A 17,685-nucleotide genomic window follows, 5' to 3' on the forward strand; every position below is an offset into this window, starting at 1 on the left:
CCACTACCCCAGTTATGCTCAAGGCCTATGAAAGCCTAAGACCATCTACCTCCCTGTCAGACTGAAATCTCCTCAGGAAGGGACCATAATGCTTCACCACTCATTTCCCCCCAAAACCTCCATCACCAGGTTCTGGCTCCACAGGAAGGAACCCACTTAGTTCCTATCCCTGACCAGAGCAGAAGCTCAAGAAATGGAACCCATTGCTCATACCGACATGTAGGATCTTGTGCCTACAAAGGAGTTGGCCATGGAGTCGATGAGCTGCCCGCTGACTCCGAAGTCACAGAGCTTGATCTCCCCACGGGAGTTCACCAGGATGTTAGAAGGCTTGACATCTGCAGGGAAGAGAAAATGGAAAAGTAGGCAATTGCCCTGACCAGTGTGGCTCAGTTGGTTGAGTGTCATCCTGTACACCAAAAGATCACCAGTTCAATTCCCAGTCAGGGCACATACTCAAGACGCAGGTTCAGTCCCCTGTCCAGGTGCACACAGGAGACAACCCATCAGTGTTTCTCGCATTGATGATTCTCTCTCTATCCCTTCTTCTCTCTCTAAAATAAAAAACATATATTTTTTTAAAAGTAGAAAAGTAGGGAATTGATACAGCTAGGTGGGGAGGAGAAGAGGCAGCATTCCACAGACCAGCCCTGATGGTGAGTCTCAGAACATACCCTGCCCCCATCACTGAGTCAGCCTTCAGACTACAAACACCTGATACCAAGACCTTCTATTCCCCCTTGTTCAGGACTCAAGGAAAGACTGTCAGGAGAGGACAAGCTGCTATAGAAGCGGGATAGAAAGCCAATAAATTTCAACTCTTTTGAGAATCCAAACTTGACCAGATGACCCGCAAGAAAGAAGTCAGTCACCGTGAATAATCAAGATTTCAAAGCCTGTTGGTTCAAATGTCCCTTTTAGCAGAGCATGTGGGTTTTAGGAATATGTGCGGCAGTGGTTAGGAGCTGTCATGATTCTTTCGCTAAAGTCATTTCCCAAACAGCTTACACAGTGGTGTCTACCTGCTAGTTAAGGAGAGCTGGGGAACTACAATGGCCTGGAAAACTGCTCCTCACTGTGGTCAAGGCAGTGCCCTCCGGACCAACCCCATCCCTCTTCTCTGCACACAGACATTCCCACTTCCGTCCTCACTGCCCTGGGCCCCACTGCTAGTGCACTGGCCCTTCCCTTTGCAGAGAGTAAACTTCCAAATGTTTTCCTCCACCATCTCCTCTAATTCAAACAGCTGGCTTGTAAAGTGGGCAGACCAGGGCCAAGTATTACCCTCATTTACAGGTAGGAAAACTGAGGCTGGAAGTTCGTAAATGTCCTTAGGCTAGGACTTTGTGGGCAGACATCAGCAAACATGAGACCCACTCAAGAGCAGGCCACACCCAGGGACGAAGTCATAAACATGACAGGGAATCTTTGTCAGAAGTAATACAGACACTATATAGAACATCAGAGAAATCAGGTTAAAAACCAAATCCCCATAATTCCAACCTACCCGAACTGCTATTAATACTTTATTTTTCCCTTTAACACCCTCATATGACTGTATTTATTTTTAAACAGATTCTAAGAGCTCTATTTAAGTATTTTTCCAAGAATAAATTTGGGGGGGAAAGATCCCTTTCATATCCCAGTAAATCCTTCCCCATCATCTTCAGCTCAGGTGGGGTCATAACCAGCACCTAGCCAACACTAGCCCCTCTCCACCTATCATCATCAGCTCCGAGAGAGAGGAATGCTGGCTCTCTGCCGCCTCACCACTGTAACCCCAGAGTCAGGACAAGACCCTGACTCACACCAAATGCTCCAAAACCCAGTGAATGGAATATCTAAAATCACAGTGTACCAACGCACACAATCCAAGCCATCCGAGCAGTCTTTCTAAGACCCAGCCTTCATAATGTCACAGGATACAAGATCTTTCCAAACTCCGCTACAACCCTGTGGCTCCAGAATGTAAGCATCAGAGTGGCCTTAGAGAGCACCTCGTTCCTCCCCTTCATGGTGGCGATGAAATGTCCAAGGCCCAAAGGAGTCCAGGGGCTTGGCTGAGTTCACACAGCTAAAAACTGAATGAATTTGGAATCATAACCCAGACCTGATACCCAGACCTGTCCTCTTCCCACCTACCTTGCAGCCACATTACTCAACTGTTCCACTTATTCACCTACATTCACTGAGCACCTACTACACGCCAGACACCATGCATGTATCAGGAAGTCAATAGCGAGCAAACTGATCACGTCTAGTGTAAAATGAAGTATACATTACAGTGTAAACTTGAGGAAACAAAAACAAACTGACCAACCAATGTAACGTCAGGTACATTGAAGAAAAGAAAAATAACAAAAACATGAAAAAGCAGACAACGGAAGTGGGGTGCTATTGTGACAGGGCAATGAGGGAAAGTCTCGCTGTAGAGATAATCCTTGACAACAACCTGGATGAAGTGAGGGACTTGTGTGACCTCCTGGGGAATTACTTCAAGCACAAGGGGAGGTTATAAACTTCAGGAGGTCAGGGAATGACTTTTCTTTTGTGTGTTTTCCCCCAGGTCTAACATTAGAACAAGCCCAGACAAACGCTTACAACCGAGGAGGTCCTCCTCTCCATGGTACTGTCGCCCTTCTCAAACAGATGTGGACGAAAGGGGCCACATGCTAACCTAACAAGCTCAGGGAAGGCCTGCATGGCGGTCTGGTCTTCAAACTCAGAGACCTAAAGTAACCACATAGGATGGCCTGAAATTAAACTTTAACTAAAAGCAGTTATGATGGATAATTACATCCTAGGCTGGTATCTTCAGTGACAAGGTCAACCTTTACCTTAACTGAGCCTATCTGTCTTTTTGTATCTATAATAACATACCCTTAAAATGTCTGGGTAACTTGTAACTTCCCTTTTTCTGGACCTCTTGGGGTACAACCCAACATGCCTGGGCACACCAGGACAGATACCACAAATTCTTTCATTGTTATATTAATTGTTCTTGCACCCCCTAAGTATGTGTCTATCATTTTACTTTTATCCAATCCCAGGGGCTTCCCCACTTTGCTTTATCTCACCTCTCTGGTCTATCACAAATGGATTTCATGTAACCCACCTACGTCCCTTCCTTTGATATGCAAATTGACGGAACAGCGGAACTACCGGTCACTATGACACCCACTGATCACCAAGGGGGAAGCTGCTCAACAAGAAGCTGCCCCCTGGTGGTCAGTGCGCTCCCACAGGGGGAGAGCTGCTCAGCCAGAAGCGGGGCTCTCGGCTGGTGAGCGTGTGGTGGAGCCTCTCCCGCCTCTGTGGTGGCAGCGCTAAGGATGTCTGACTGACGGCTCAGGCCTGCTCTCCAGGGGGCTCCCAAACTGAGAGAGGGCGCAGGCCGGACTGAGGAACCCCCGACTCCGGGTGCACAAATTTCATGCACCAGGCCTTTAGTGTATAGATATATATAGATGTAATCCGCCAATCTCCGGAGCATCATCTCAATTCGTTGAGGTTCTGCTTCCCGGCATATGTTGACAGTTTGGCTCAAATAAACTCACAAAAATTCTTTACAGGTTTGAATGTTTTTATGTTAACACAGAGGATGATGACTGACTCCTAGAAGTCAGTGTTCAGTGTGTGGAGAGTGGCGCTGGGTACCTAGACAGAGCTGGAAAAGCAAGGCATGTGAGATACTTGCTGAAGCCCTGCGGGGAGAGCACGTGGGAAGCATGCAAATACGGGCCTCTCTCTCCACTTCCACTGAGTGCCACAGCCCTTGATCTGGACCCGCCGTCAGCTCCCTCACCTTCCAAATACTCCATGGCATATTTATTAAAGGAATGGCCTATTAGGCCTTGTTTTAAAGCACAAGAGCAGCCGTGGCTAAGAAGACAAGACACCTGTATGCAAAGCCTGTCCCTGCCACCTAGCATACATGCGAACTTGAGCAAGTCACTTCATTCACTTCTCCAGTCTGTGATTAGCCCATCAATAAGTGCAATCGCAGCTCTTGCCACCTCACCAGATGGAGACCAGGATCAACCTAACGAGGTGTGGGCATTTAAAATGCTACAGGAACACAAAGAATGATTCTTTCACAGGCTGCCCTCCAAGACAAGACAGCCCCAGACTGCTCCCATCCCCAGGGCCCAGGACTCCTTCCTCTGCTGGCTCAGACACTTCCCTCCAGGCTGTTGCTGCTTAGGAGTGACTGCACTGCCACTGTAGCTGAAGCTGGCCTTCTGTCTGATTTCTATTCACTTGGCAAGCAAGCCTCCTTTTTTTCAAACTTATGTAACACATTTTCCTCTATCCCTGGCTGTCAACAACACTTTCCCCCACCTGCCCCAGGAAACAGCACTGCTTGGGAGGCTGCAAAGAACCCTGATGAGGGTAGAGTCAGAAAGGAGCAGAGGGAAGTCCTGAGGGGCGTTTTCCTGCTTGGACCACATCTGTCCTAGGAGCCAGCTGCACTACACCTGGCCCCTCCTGGTGACCCGGAAGCCTGACAAGAAGGTGCATGGAGACCTGGGCACACTAAATCCCTCAACTCCAGAGCATGTGGCTGGAGCACCCAAGCTGGAGCAAACTCCTCCCTGGCAGCCCCAGCCAAATGGGGCTCTTCTCTGAAGGCACAAAAGAGGTACATATCAGACAAGATCACAGAGAGAGAGTTCCCTCCAACTGTCAGCATCTACATTTGCTCCTCGTATCTTCCCCCTCCAGCAGGACAGCACCTGCAGATGCTCCTGTCTGCCTTAGAGTACAGTCCAAGCCCTTTGGCCTGCCCTTTCAAGCCTTCCATTATCCCTCTTACTTCTTCACATCTCATGTCCATCTCCTCTGGGCTCAGGCTTGCCTGACTCTCTAACTGTGCTGTTGTTTACTGGCACCTGCATCTGAAGCATAGTAACCCCCATCTTGTATAAAAACTGCTATTTGAAATTTTAACCCTGCTATTTTGGCTTCTGTAAACACTGGCTTGCTTAAATAATAGGGAAAATAAGACTACTCCCATTCCAGAGAGGCCATGAACTATGTCCCAGACGGAGTTGTTGGTGCTGGCACCAGACCATATGGTCTCATGGCTCCTTCCCAGCATGCAGTGCTTCTTTCTCAGAAGGTCCAGAAGTCTCATTCCAAATTTGGAAGACAAAGGACTAAAGAAAGTATAAATAAGAAAGAGTTGCCTCCATGTTTTGCTTAGACTTTGAATACAATAGTCCTCTAAGCCCACTGGTGTAATAAAGGACTCCAAAATTTGGTTTATTAAGGCATCTCATGTCAGCTCGCTGATTTACAATATAACACATCTAAAGAGCCTTCCTCTACCACCCACCGTTCTCACTTCTACTTCTAGATGCCTCGTTCCTCTGAGCCCCTTCCCACTGTGGGATACTCCCCTGCTCCTGGAGCACAGGGTTTAACTGGCTTCCTCCCATGTCTTTCCTAGCAGCAACTTAAATACTGTTCAAATCATAGGTCCAATCCCTCCCTACTTGGCCTTGGGTTCTCTTTTTGACCCTTCAAGAGAGTGAGGTTAGGGCCCTAGCTGGTTTTGCTCAGTGGATAGAGCATTGGCCTGCATACTAAAGGGTCCCAGGTTCTATTCCAGTCAATAGAACATTCTCGGATTGAAGGCTCAATCCCCAGTAGGAGGCAGCCAATCAATGATTCTCTCTCATCTTCGATGTTTCTATCTCTCTCTCCTTCTCCTTTCCTCAATAAAATAATAGTGATTTTTAAAAAGGGAGTGAGGCTAAGAGAAGCCTCAGCACCTGGTGGGCTAGGTTGCATTCTGAAGGAAGCATCCACCACCCCACTACGCTCCCAGGCTGAGAAGCCTTCCTAGGAAACCCACAAGATGCTAAAGTTTGATATTCTCTTCCTGTTCAGATTCTTCAACAATGAGGATGGGTAATCATCCTTTTTCCAAAAACAAACAAGGAGGAAAACCAAGAGGAAGAAAATATGAATTTCTAAGCATTTTCTACCCCTTTACAACAAGAGATTTGAATTAAGTTTGCAGGTCATTTTTTAATTCTATAAACACCTATGCAGTGTTTCCCAAACTTTTGACATATGTGTACCCCTTCTATAATTTTCGTTACGCTGAGTACCCCTCATACTCATGAGAACGTAGAATTAGGCGCAGCTAAGCACGGTGCAGTGCGTACCCCCACCAAACTCTTCCCGAACCCCTGGGGGTATGTGTACCACATTTTGGGAAACACCTACCTATAGAATACTTGCACTGAGCTGTAAAAAGGACACAGTCCCTGTCCCTGTCTTAAGGCCACTGCCACTAGAAGCAGAATCAAACAAACATCCAGAATGCATGCACACGTGTGTGACAGGAAGAGCAATGGCCAGGGCACTATGGACTCAGCTATCTAAATCCTTCTAACCAGCCAGGGCCGATGCCAAGGTAGCAAAGCCCCCTCAGGCAGATAAAGCAGGTGATTGTCAGCCCCTATAGGGTGCTATGTTTGAGTAACCTCATTATGTCTGCTTTAGGCTGATATCACAAGATGCAATACCCATGGGGGCGGAGCGGGGGGGGGGGGGGGGGGCAAGATGGAAGAAGGTAGAACATGGAGGAACGGAAGGGCAGAGGAGCAGGGCAGGCCAGGGGGAGCGGAAGAGAAACAGAAGAGAAGACATGGAGGGAAGAATGGGGGCCCCAGAGAAGCAATCTGAAGACAGTTGGACTCTAGACTCTAGCTCATCTGTGACGATGGCTGAATCCAAAATTAAGATGATCTTGGGTGAGAGTTAAAGGTTAAAGAAAAAAGGCAAATGAAATTTTAAAATAATGACTCATGGCTTAAAATGACTTCTTCTTAGGAACCCTGGCAGACCCTTAATAACCCTTCTCTAAAGATGAAGAAAGAGAAGGGAAAGGTAGCTGACCCTGATAAGTCAAGTAACAGTCTCCACTGAGCCACCTCCAGTTATCCATGGCCTCAGGGAGCTAATTAAGCAGCAAAGTTAATTAAAATTCAGAGAAAATTCTAAACCCTTCAATTAGCCATGACCTATAACCTCTTTTTCCCACTTAACCCTCCCCCAAGAGCATTAAAAATTAGCTCCAGCCTTCTCCCCTCACTGCCTCCCCCGAGGCTAAGGAAAATGAATAGAGCTGAAAGACTAGGGTGAGAGGATGGGAGGCCAGCAAGCCTAGCAGACATGGGAAAATGCCACAATAGCTCTGGGTCAAAGAGCACCTACAATGTCGGGCCTTCCCCCCTCCCCCCGTGCCCCCTTCCCGCCACCTCCTGCTCCTCCCACCCCCTTGCCTAGGCCTTTTAAATATAGAGTCTCCTTTAATTCTCACAACAATGCTGTGAAGTAAGCATTAAAAACCCTTTGTGGAGATGAGAAACACTGAGGTCCAGAGTCCAGGAGTTACCTGACATTACACAGTGAACTAATGGCAGAGGCTAGAGTAAACACATAGACTCTTGATTGATTGTCCAGAGCCTAGGTAACCTGGTTCTAGACAACAGATCACATGGCAAATCCTAGTGAGTTGTACTCCCAAGTTTCCCAGAAAAGCCATGACTGTTATGCATGAAGGTGGTCAAAAGGTAGAAATTTCCAGGTATCAGATATGTAAGTCCCGGAGATCTAACAGTGCTATAGTTAACAAATACTGTATTGTCTACTTGAGAGTTGCTAAGAGAATAGATCTTAAAAGTTCTCATCACACACACACACACAAAGAAAAAACACACAAACACACACAAAAAACAACTACATATGGTGATAGATAATAACTAAACTTATTGTGGTAATCATTCCACAATATATAAACAAATCATTATGTTGTACACCAAAAAAATCTCAATTTTTAAAAGTTGTAGTTTGGGAAAGGGTCACTCACATAACAAGCTTTATCTGGGAATAGGATCTGACTTGGGGTAGGTTGAAATCTAGTTGTGAGAGAAAATAATTCTCTGCTCTGGCTTATCAAGTGCATGCTTCCTTCTGAGCTCCAGTTCCTTATCCGCCTTGACAAGCCTACTTGCAAGAAACAGCAGGAACTAGAGGATGCTTCCCACCTCCTTCTGATTAACAGCTGAGTTCAACAGGGAGCCTTTGAAGCATGCATTCCAGGTCCTAAACAGCAGCTATTTTTATCTCTTATCACTTTCAAGAGTTTTGCAACCAAGTCCAGTATCTGTATTAAAATTTTTTCTTCCCTCCCAAGATGCATTAATTTTAAAATGCTTTTTTTTATTCTCGACTTTGTGCATCCCCCTCTGCAAATTCACTACTCATTTCCGACCCAAAAGCACACAAACTCTGACAAACAAGAGAGGATACTGCAAGAGTCAGAACTTTGCTTTCACTAACACACCATTCTAAGAAACTGTGCACATTTTTAAAGTAGGATGTAATAAAAACCAGATCAAAACAAATAGGGGTTACACTAAAGAGAGAAACAGAAAGAGAAGAAAAGGAAAAGGGGGAAGAAAAGGAAAGAAAGAGGGACAGTGAAGGAAAATGTTTATGGGTCCTAGATTCCCTGACCTCTCATTTCTAATACCCCATAATAATATTTTGCAGAGCATCCCCATTTTACAGATATGGAAATTAAGGGTCAAGTGAAGTTCCTTGCCAAAGATCATAAAACAACCTCTCCATTAAAAGAACATGCCTTAAAGTAGTGTATTTCCACCCAGTTGATGTGGTTCAATGGTTGAGTGCCAACCTATGTATGAACCAGAGGGTCACGGTTTGGTTCCTGGACAAAGCACATGCCTGGGTTGTGGGCTCGATCCCCAGGGTGGGGCATACAGGAGGCAGCTGATCAATTATTTTCTCTCATCATTGATGTTTCTATCTCTCTATCCCTCTCCCTTCTTCTCTGAAATCAATTATATACATATATATACTTAGTGGCCAGATTATTATGATCTCTGAGTGCATAATAACCTAGGCACTCAGTATATATATATATATATATATATATATATATATATATTAGAGGCCCGGTGCATGAATTCGTGTATGGGTGGGGTCCGGCCAGCCTGGCCAGGGGGGAGGAGACGTGGGTGGTTGGCCTGCCTGCCTGCTGGTCGAACTCCTGGTTGAGGGGACATTTGCACATTAACCTTTTATTATATAGGATATACACTGAGTGGCCAGATTATTATGCATTCAGATATCATAATAATCTGGCCACTCAGTGTATACACGCGCGTGCACACACACACGCACACACACACACACATCACGAATCTATCAGAAAGCCAATCTACCTCAGTGGACAGGAATACAATGTCGGCTATCTTGAATACTCATCTGCCATTCAAAAAAGAAAAATTAGCTAAAAACCTGTTTTACCTGCTAAAGACCTACTTACTTTGCTCAGCAGGAGGAGAAGGAAAATAAAGACAATGGAATAGAAAAGGTAGAGGCAGGCTGAAGATTTGTTCATTTTTAAATGGAGCAGAAGAAAATTCCTAGTAACATCACTGCATTTATGAAAACCCAAGCTCCACCAAAAAAGGCATTACCCCCTTTGTGCCTGGGTCACAGCTAACATGATTCTACAAAGAAGTCTGGAAAGGAGGTCAAGAGGCTACTCACTAGTCATTCATAGCTCTGGAGCGGACACAGAAATGTCTACCTTGGGACAAGCCCCTAAAGAAAAGCACTAGAAGAGTGTGTTTGCCTATTTAAGGACAAATGTAAGCAAAAAAGTAACTGACATTCCCGGTCTAGTCTACTGAGAAAATCCTCTCCCCCCCCCCCCCACCACATTTCTTTGGAAGAGGTGCTCCCTCCTCACTCTATAGCCAATGCTTCAGGTGGAAACTGACCACCTCCTCCATGACGCTCTCCTAAAAGGCCTTGAGGAAGCACTCTCCCTCCTCCAGCTTCCCATTGCCTCACCTGAGGAACGAGAAAGACAAACTCATCTGGACCATAATCATCGCTGTGGGTCTAGCAGCTTAGATAATTCTAGAGAGAATGACTCTCATTTCTAAGTAAGGGACCAGCATTCTGGATGCCAGCTTCAAATTAGCCACTGTTTCTCTCTGTGTAAGGTGGGGTGGTGTAGACAGAGTCCAGAGAAATTGGTATCCCTATAGATTCACTGCCACCTTAAGGCTGTCACCACATGGCCGGGGGGTGAAACAGCTAGGGGAAGGAAGAAGAGGTGCAGCCAGGACCGCCTCCTGGACACATGGACCCAACTTATGAATCAAGACACAGACAATATCTACACGCGTGAGCACAGGCAAACATACACACACATGCACACTCACACACAAGGATTGTACTCAGGACAGAATCCTATGTGCAGTCTCAGGGGCAACCCTGAGTTTCTGCTCAGTTAAGCCTGGCAACATTCAGAAAAAGCCTGGTAGGCAGGGGAATAACTTGCAAAGGTCATAGAAATTTATTACATGTGAATCTGATAACCAAAAACAAAACAATAACAAAACATAGAAAATCTCAGGCCCCTACAGATCTTGCCTATAACTACTAACAGCAAGTCTAACTGAAGTGAGAGGAAGATTCAGAAGCTGAAATCCTGGCTGAGGCTGAGGACCCAGTTCATCAGGAAGCTGCAGCTGGGATACCCATGAGGTGCTTTGGATACCCATCTGTCCCAAAAAACTCTTAATAGTCTCCAAAGAAACTTTAAATTTCATTCTGACTCAAGACATTCCTGTTTTTATAAAACTTTACCCTGACCAATGAGGAACTCTTTTGGAATGGACTGCAAACAGGATGGCTCAAAGTAAAAACTACTCTAGTTCTAAAGAGTCATCTGGTTTGTTCCAATTACAGTCTGGCTCAAAAATCTAGGCTGGCTTTCCAGTATGTGGCAGGCTTGGGCCACTAATCCAATACTGGGCATAAAGATCAGACAGGTTACACATCGTTTCATCTGATAGAAGGGAAAGAAAAACAAGTTGAGGCATAATTTAATACTGTTCTTGACCATTTATTGATCATCAGCCAGCAACTCCAAGGCAGAAATAATTTATGAGCTAAGTTGTATGAACTCCGTATTGACTAAATCATGTAATGCTTCTTCAGGGTCTTGAACAAAATAAGACCTTGGTAATAAGAGTGGGCTCAGAAGAATGGCAGGCCAACAATGCAAATCACTACTTTAAATGGTAGAAAACAGAGCTGTGTCCTAGTCTCTTCCCCCCACACACAGTTTAACCTAGCCACCTGGGGATCAGCTTTGGATGAAGTGGACCTTCGACCTCCTGCCATAGTAAGAAAAAAGTCTGCACAGAAACCTTTGTAGCTAATTCATTTCAGAGCTCCAGGGTCAGGGGGAAAAAACCCTTTCCTACCTATGTCATCCATCATGTTTTCATTAAGAACTTATTTTTTCTTTTTTTAAAACATTTTTACTAATTTCAGGAAGGAAGGAAGAAAGAGAGAGAGAGAAACATCCATGATAAGAGAGAATCACTGGCTGCCTCCTGCACGCTCCCCACTGGGGATGGAGCCTGCAACCCAGGCATGTGCCCTTGACCGGAATCGAACCTGGGATCCTTTAGTCCGAAGGTTGACACTCTGAGCAAAACAAGCTAGGGTTCATTAAGAACTTAAAGCTGATAAACTTAAATCTAAATTTGTGATTCAATCCCAGTTTCCTCAGTCAGAGGATTCTTCTTCCCCTTAACTTAGTGGTCAGGAAGCTTTTTCTGTAAACAATCAGAGAGCAAATATTTTAGGCTTTGAGGGCCACATGGTCTCTTTCACAAACTTTCTCATTAGCACAAAAGCAGCCATAGACAACACTTATACAAATAAACACGCCTGTGTCCCAATAAAACTTAATTTACTAACACCGAAATGTGAATTTCACACAATCATCAAGTCACAAAATTCTGAAAAACAATTCTTAGCTTGCAACCATATAAAAATAGGCAGTGGGCCACATTTGGCCTGCAGGCTGACAGTTTGTCCACTATTGCCTAAAAGGCTCAATACTGTTTTGATTTATGTTAAGTAGTTTTCTGTCTTCCTGTCCCAATGCTTAATAGTATTTATAGTGGAAAACTTTTTTTCGAATTTGCCTGTTTTCAGCATCCATTTTTCCTCCCCATCTTCTAGTAGGAGAAGTCCTCTTTTTCATTTGAGTTATGCCCCTCCCCAACAGCAAGTGTTTCAGTTAGAATGTCAACTAGGCCCCATCTATTCGGCCAATGAGGTGGGTTTATAACCTAGGAGAGCCAGCCAAACTACTCTAGTCCCCTGACACAATGATTGGCCCATGAGTGGGCAGGCACTCCAATCAGAGCCAATCAGTGGTCAAGCACTCATCTGGATGATGGGAGGGCGAGGGCTCTTTTTTCAAATTCTCATCCAAGCATAAAGATATTTGAAAGGTAGGAAAATTAGCATGAGCACACCCACGGTGGTAATCCTCATTAGGCCTAAGACACACTCACCTAATTGAAAAAATATATAAAACACTAGATAAATATATATATAGTACCTAAAACAGTTGGTCTTCCCCCCAAATAACATTATTTACCTCTTCTCACTTAAAAAGTAATCTGTAAGTAAAGGCATGCCTACTTTTGTATCACCAACACATTCCTAAAAATAAATGTTCTAGTCAAATTGTGATTTGATTGCCTTTGTGAAGATTCTTTGAAAATTTACAGTTGAAAGATCCTGTACTGAATGTTTTATTTTTTTAAATATATTTTATTAATTTTTACAGAGAGGAATTGAGAGGGATAGAGAGTTAGAAACGTCAATGAGAGTGATACATTGATCAGCTGCCTCTTGCTCACCCCGCACTGGGGAATGTGCCCGCAACCAAGGTACGTGCCCTTGACAGGAATTGAACCCGGGACGTTTCAGTCCGCAGGCCGACGCTCTATCCACTGAGCCAAACCGGTTTCGGCTGTACTGAATGTTTTTTTTAAAAAAGTAAAGAATTGCCCCTGGAGCAACTTATGCTGTAAGTTATTTTTGTACATTAGTTTTACTTAGAGCAGGGCATACTAAAGAAATCACTTTCAACCTAATAATTTAAAATCCTGAGTATTGTCTCTGCATGTTAGATTAGGTAACAGGGTGCCAACTGCCTCCAACACTCAACAGGAGGGGTGGTTCCCTTGATATCTGCATGACTGTTGGGAGTGCATGCTTCACAGGCGCTGACCCCGACCCCTCTGGGAGGTGCCTGAGCCCACATTCCCCTCCCCATACACACACACACACAGGAGGCCAGGCAGTAGGTGTGGACTGGGGGCAGCTGCTGTTCTGTTTGAGAGACCCACCTTCCCAACCTGTAGCCCTGGTCCCTGTCCTACCAAAGTTTACGGTTCAGCTTTTCAAAGGTTTCTCTGAGCTTTCCCAAGATCGTTCCAATGAGTAAGTTTTGAGAAGCTTAAACCAAGATAGGCTGGTTTCTTTTGCTGGTAATCATAAAAAGCTATACCGATTCATCTGTTAAACAGCAGCTAATGTTTATTAAGTGTCTACTATGTGTCAAGCACTACTTGGAAGTACTTTGTAGGCATTATTTCAAACTAGAGGCCCAGTGCACAAAATTTGTGTGGGGGTCGGTGGGGTGGATGGGAGGGTATCAATCAGCCCAGCTTTCAATCTGGGAAACTCTCCAATCTGGGACCCCTCAAGGGATGTCACATAGTATATGTTTTTTGTCTCTTTCACTAGGCATCATTCTTTTAAGATTAATCCATATTGTTTCATGTATCAATGGTTTATTCTTTTTATTGCTAAGTAGTATCCTCTTTATGGATATAACACAATTCGTTTATCCATTCAACCACTGATAAACATTTGGGTTGTCTCTAGTTTTTGGCTTTTACAAATAAAACTAATATGAATATTCATGTACATGTCCTTGATTGGACATACACTTTTGTTTGTTTGCTTTAAAATAAATTTTTATTGATTTCAGAGGGAGGAAAGGAGAGGAAGAGATAGAAATGATGAGAGAGAATCATTGATCATCTGCCTCCTGCACACCTCCCAGGGCACAAACCTGAAACCGAGGCATGTGCCCTGACTGGGAATCAAACCGTGACCTCTGGGATCATAGGTCAATGCTCAACCACTGAGCCACACCAGCTAAACTACTTTCACTTCTTTAGGGTAAATCCTGGGAATGAGATAGCTGAATGTATAGCAGGTACATGCTTAACATTTATGAAACTGATAAGCTGTTTTCCAACATAACTGTACCATTTTACATTCCTACCCAGCAGTATCTGAAATTTCCAACTACTCCACATCCTCAATAACATACACTCATCAGTGTCTTTAGAATCTAAGTGTTTTGAAATGTAATTAAAACCACAATCTCATTGCAGTCAAACTCAGACCTAGTCATGGCTTTGGGCCTATACACAATCTAATCTAGCAAGCAGTCAATGACACTGGGGGCTGGGTAACTAAATTCTAGCAGAGTCTCTGTGATGAGCATGCTGCCCTTTATGCCCGTTACAGCTTCAGGTAACAGATGTAAAACAGACCAAGAAGAGTGTGAAACTAGCTGTCCCAGAAATCAAGCTAAATAACCAAAGACTTGTAATAAAAATTAAAAATATTATTAAATGGTCTTTACCACATCAAAACACAAAAGAGGATGCAACAACTTTTAGATTTCAGCTAAAATTTTAAAAATAACAACTAGCAAGTAAGTTCTTACCTCTATGCATAATCTTGTGTTTCTCCCTCAGGTATGTCAGGCCTTTTATTACCTAGAGAAAAGAGAATGTGAAAAAATAGGAAATTGTGGTGTTCAGAAAATACTCAATATCTCTATTTTAAAATGACCGAGAAAATATTTTATCTAACATCACAAACTTGCCTCCTCTTATTTTTTATTCTTTCATTTTTTCAACCTGCCTTATCAAGAAACTATCTTTTTACATGGCATATAGAGTATTATTTTTAAGTAAAATTGATTATTGCAAGTTTAAACATTAAAAACCACTTTACTTGGCCCAGCCAGTGTTGTTCAGTGGTTAAGCATCCACCTATGAACCAGAAGGTCACAGTTCCATTCTGGTCAGCGCACACAACTAAGTTGTGGGTTCAATCCCCAGTGGGGGACATGCAGGAAGCAGTTGATCAATGATTCTCTCTCATCATTGATGTTTCTGTCTCTCCCTCCCTTTCCCTTCCTCTCTAAAATCAATAAAAAATATTTTTTTTTTATTTTTTTTTTAAATATATTTTACTGATTTTCCACAGAGAGGAAGGGAGAGGGATAGAGAGCTAGAAACGAAGATGAGAGAGAAACATCGACCAGCTGCCTCCTGCACACCCCCTACCAGGGATGTGCCCGCAATCAATGTACATGCCCTTGAACGAATCAAACCTGGGACCTTTCAGTCCCCAGACCGATGCTCTATCCACTGAGCCAAACCGGTTTTGGCAAAAATATATTTATTTTTAAAAATCACTTTATTTAAATTCATTTCTTTCTAAATCGACAATGAAAAAGAGGCTTTCTGATGCCACAAATGAGAATTCTTTTGGATACCTTATCGTATTTTCCAAGGTACAGATTTTTTATCACAAGAGTCACTTTTCTAATTTAATTTGAAAGAGAGAACTGCATAGGGAATATTCCAATGAGTAAACCCCATTTTCTTACAAACTTTACCTTGTTGACTTCCTAGCTTCCTCCCTTGTCTATTTCCTACCAAGTCATTAACTTATCAATGAGAGGACTTGGAAGAAAAAGTTCACAATATACTCACAGCAATGCTAACTTTTCCTAAAATTTGTTCAGGAATTCTTCCAGCTTTCTTCAGGACTTGATCCAAGGAACCCCCATCCTAAGTAAAAGAATACCAACACATTTAGTGGTAATATTTCTGACTATTCATTCAAGGGTTAAACTTCATCAGGAAAATGAATCACATACATGGCAAATCTTCCTAAAAAGATACCCTTTAGTTTGTTCCAGATATCAAATATTATATGAATGCAAAAGATTGGGGTTATCAAATAAAGCTACTCAAATATGTAATTGTTAAATTACTAATTCAGTAGTCAAAAAAAAAAAATGACTTGGTTTGCACTGTACTGACACTATAGTGCAATCTCTAAAGGCAAATTGTCTAAATCTGAATCCCAACTCTGCTGCTTACTATTTAGGGGACTTTGACCACCAAGTTAAGCAATTTATCAAATGGGGTAATCATAATTATAAGGCTATTATAATAATCATAGAGCTATTATAAGTATTAAAGAAGCTAATCATAGAAAGCATAAACAAAAATGTCTAGCACACAGTAAGTGCTCAATGTTAGTCATTTTATCACCATCATATAAGTTACAACTTGTATTTGGTATTATCCTAACAAATCATAATTAATGAAAATGTTTAAAATGTCAGAAATAAATACATTCATTCCACAAATCCTATCAAGTGCTAGGGGCTATGTCAGGTTCTATGGCAGAACCTAGTTTCTGCCCTCAATAACTTTACAAACTAACATGGAAAATATACATCTCTTAATAAAATATAAAAAAAATTAAATGTATAGAAAAGTATTGTGGATGTGCAGAAGAAGGGAAAAGTACAATAATTCTGCCAAAACCGGTTTGGCTCAGTGGTAGAGCGTCAGTCTGCGGGCTGAAAAGTCCCAGGTTCGATTCCGGTCAAGGGCATGTATTGTACATTGGTTGCGGGCAAATCCCTGGTAGGGGGTGTGCAAGAGGCGGCTGATTGATGATTCTCTCTCATCTATGTTTCTAGCTCTCTATCTTTCTCCCTTCCTCCTCTCTGTAAAATATCAATAATATATATTTTTTTAAAAAGAAAAAAAAATAAAGAAAAGTAATTCTGACTTAAAAATGGTATTTGAGCTGAAATCTTACTCAAAGAATGAATATGATTTTCACACCTGGACAGGAGAGGAGCAAGGGGAGAAAAGAACAATGTATTTCACTAAAACCAAAAGCACAAAAGCATTAAATTACATAGAATGACAAATGGTTCATTTCACTGTGGATCCATGAAGAAATGTAGTGATGGATCAGGATGGAAATGGCCAGCTGTGGCCAGATCACAGAGCCCCAAGGAACCAAGAGTTGGCTTTATGGAGGCAGAAGGATGGCCTTCAAAGATGGCTCAGTATTTTAAGATGGAAAGAACTGCATCTCTTTCCCCACTCCCTTCCACTCTCTCTAAAAATCAATGGGAAAAATATCCTCACTCCTTGGGTGAGGATAAAAAAGAAAGAAAATAGTACAGGTGTAGCCAAAACCGGTTTGGCTCAATGGATAGAGCGTCGGCTAGGGGACTGAAGAGACCGGGTTCGATTCCGGTCAAGGGCATGTACCTTGGTTGTGGCATATCCCCAGTAGGGGGTGTGCAAGAGGCAGCTGATCAATGACTCTCTCTCATCGATGTTTCTAACTCTCTATCTCTCTCCCTTCCTCTCTGTACAAAATCAATAAAATATATTTAAAAAAGAAAGAAAATAGTACAGGTGTAGATTCTCAAAAGCACACTAACCACTCTGAATATATTTCACTTCTATTCATAATAAACTCCCTAGCACAACTACCTAATGGTGGATCGAGTCAGTCCACCAATGAGCGTGATAGAAGATTGTGAAATTCAACCTAAAACATCAAACATGCCATAATCTCCACACAGATACAAGAATGGAATTATGAATCTAGGACCAAACAGAA

General features: G+C 43.0%; 1 protein-coding gene across 3 annotated transcripts in view; it reads right to left on the bottom strand.

The window, feature by feature from the left end:
- MAP2K1 (mitogen-activated protein kinase kinase 1) overlaps positions 1-17,685 on the bottom strand; it is a 72,999-nt gene that overhangs the window by 9,638 nt on the left and 45,676 nt on the right. For all 3 annotated transcript variants that reach the window (XM_036438118.2, XM_036438129.2, XM_045581325.1), the window contains exons 4-6: positions 15,738-15,815; positions 14,678-14,729; positions 214-338 (exon numbers count right to left, since the gene is read on the bottom strand). In XM_036438118.2, coding sequence (XP_036294011.1) covers positions 214-338; positions 14,678-14,729; positions 15,738-15,815 — 255 coding nt within the window. The remainder of the gene's footprint in view (positions 1-213; positions 339-14,677; positions 14,730-15,737; positions 15,816-17,685) is intronic.

This window comes from Pipistrellus kuhlii, unplaced genomic scaffold (assembly GCF_014108245.1).
Source record: "Pipistrellus kuhlii isolate mPipKuh1 unplaced genomic scaffold, mPipKuh1.p scaffold_m20_p_1, whole genome shotgun sequence".
NCBI lineage: Eukaryota > Metazoa > Chordata > Mammalia > Chiroptera > Vespertilionidae > Pipistrellus > Pipistrellus kuhlii.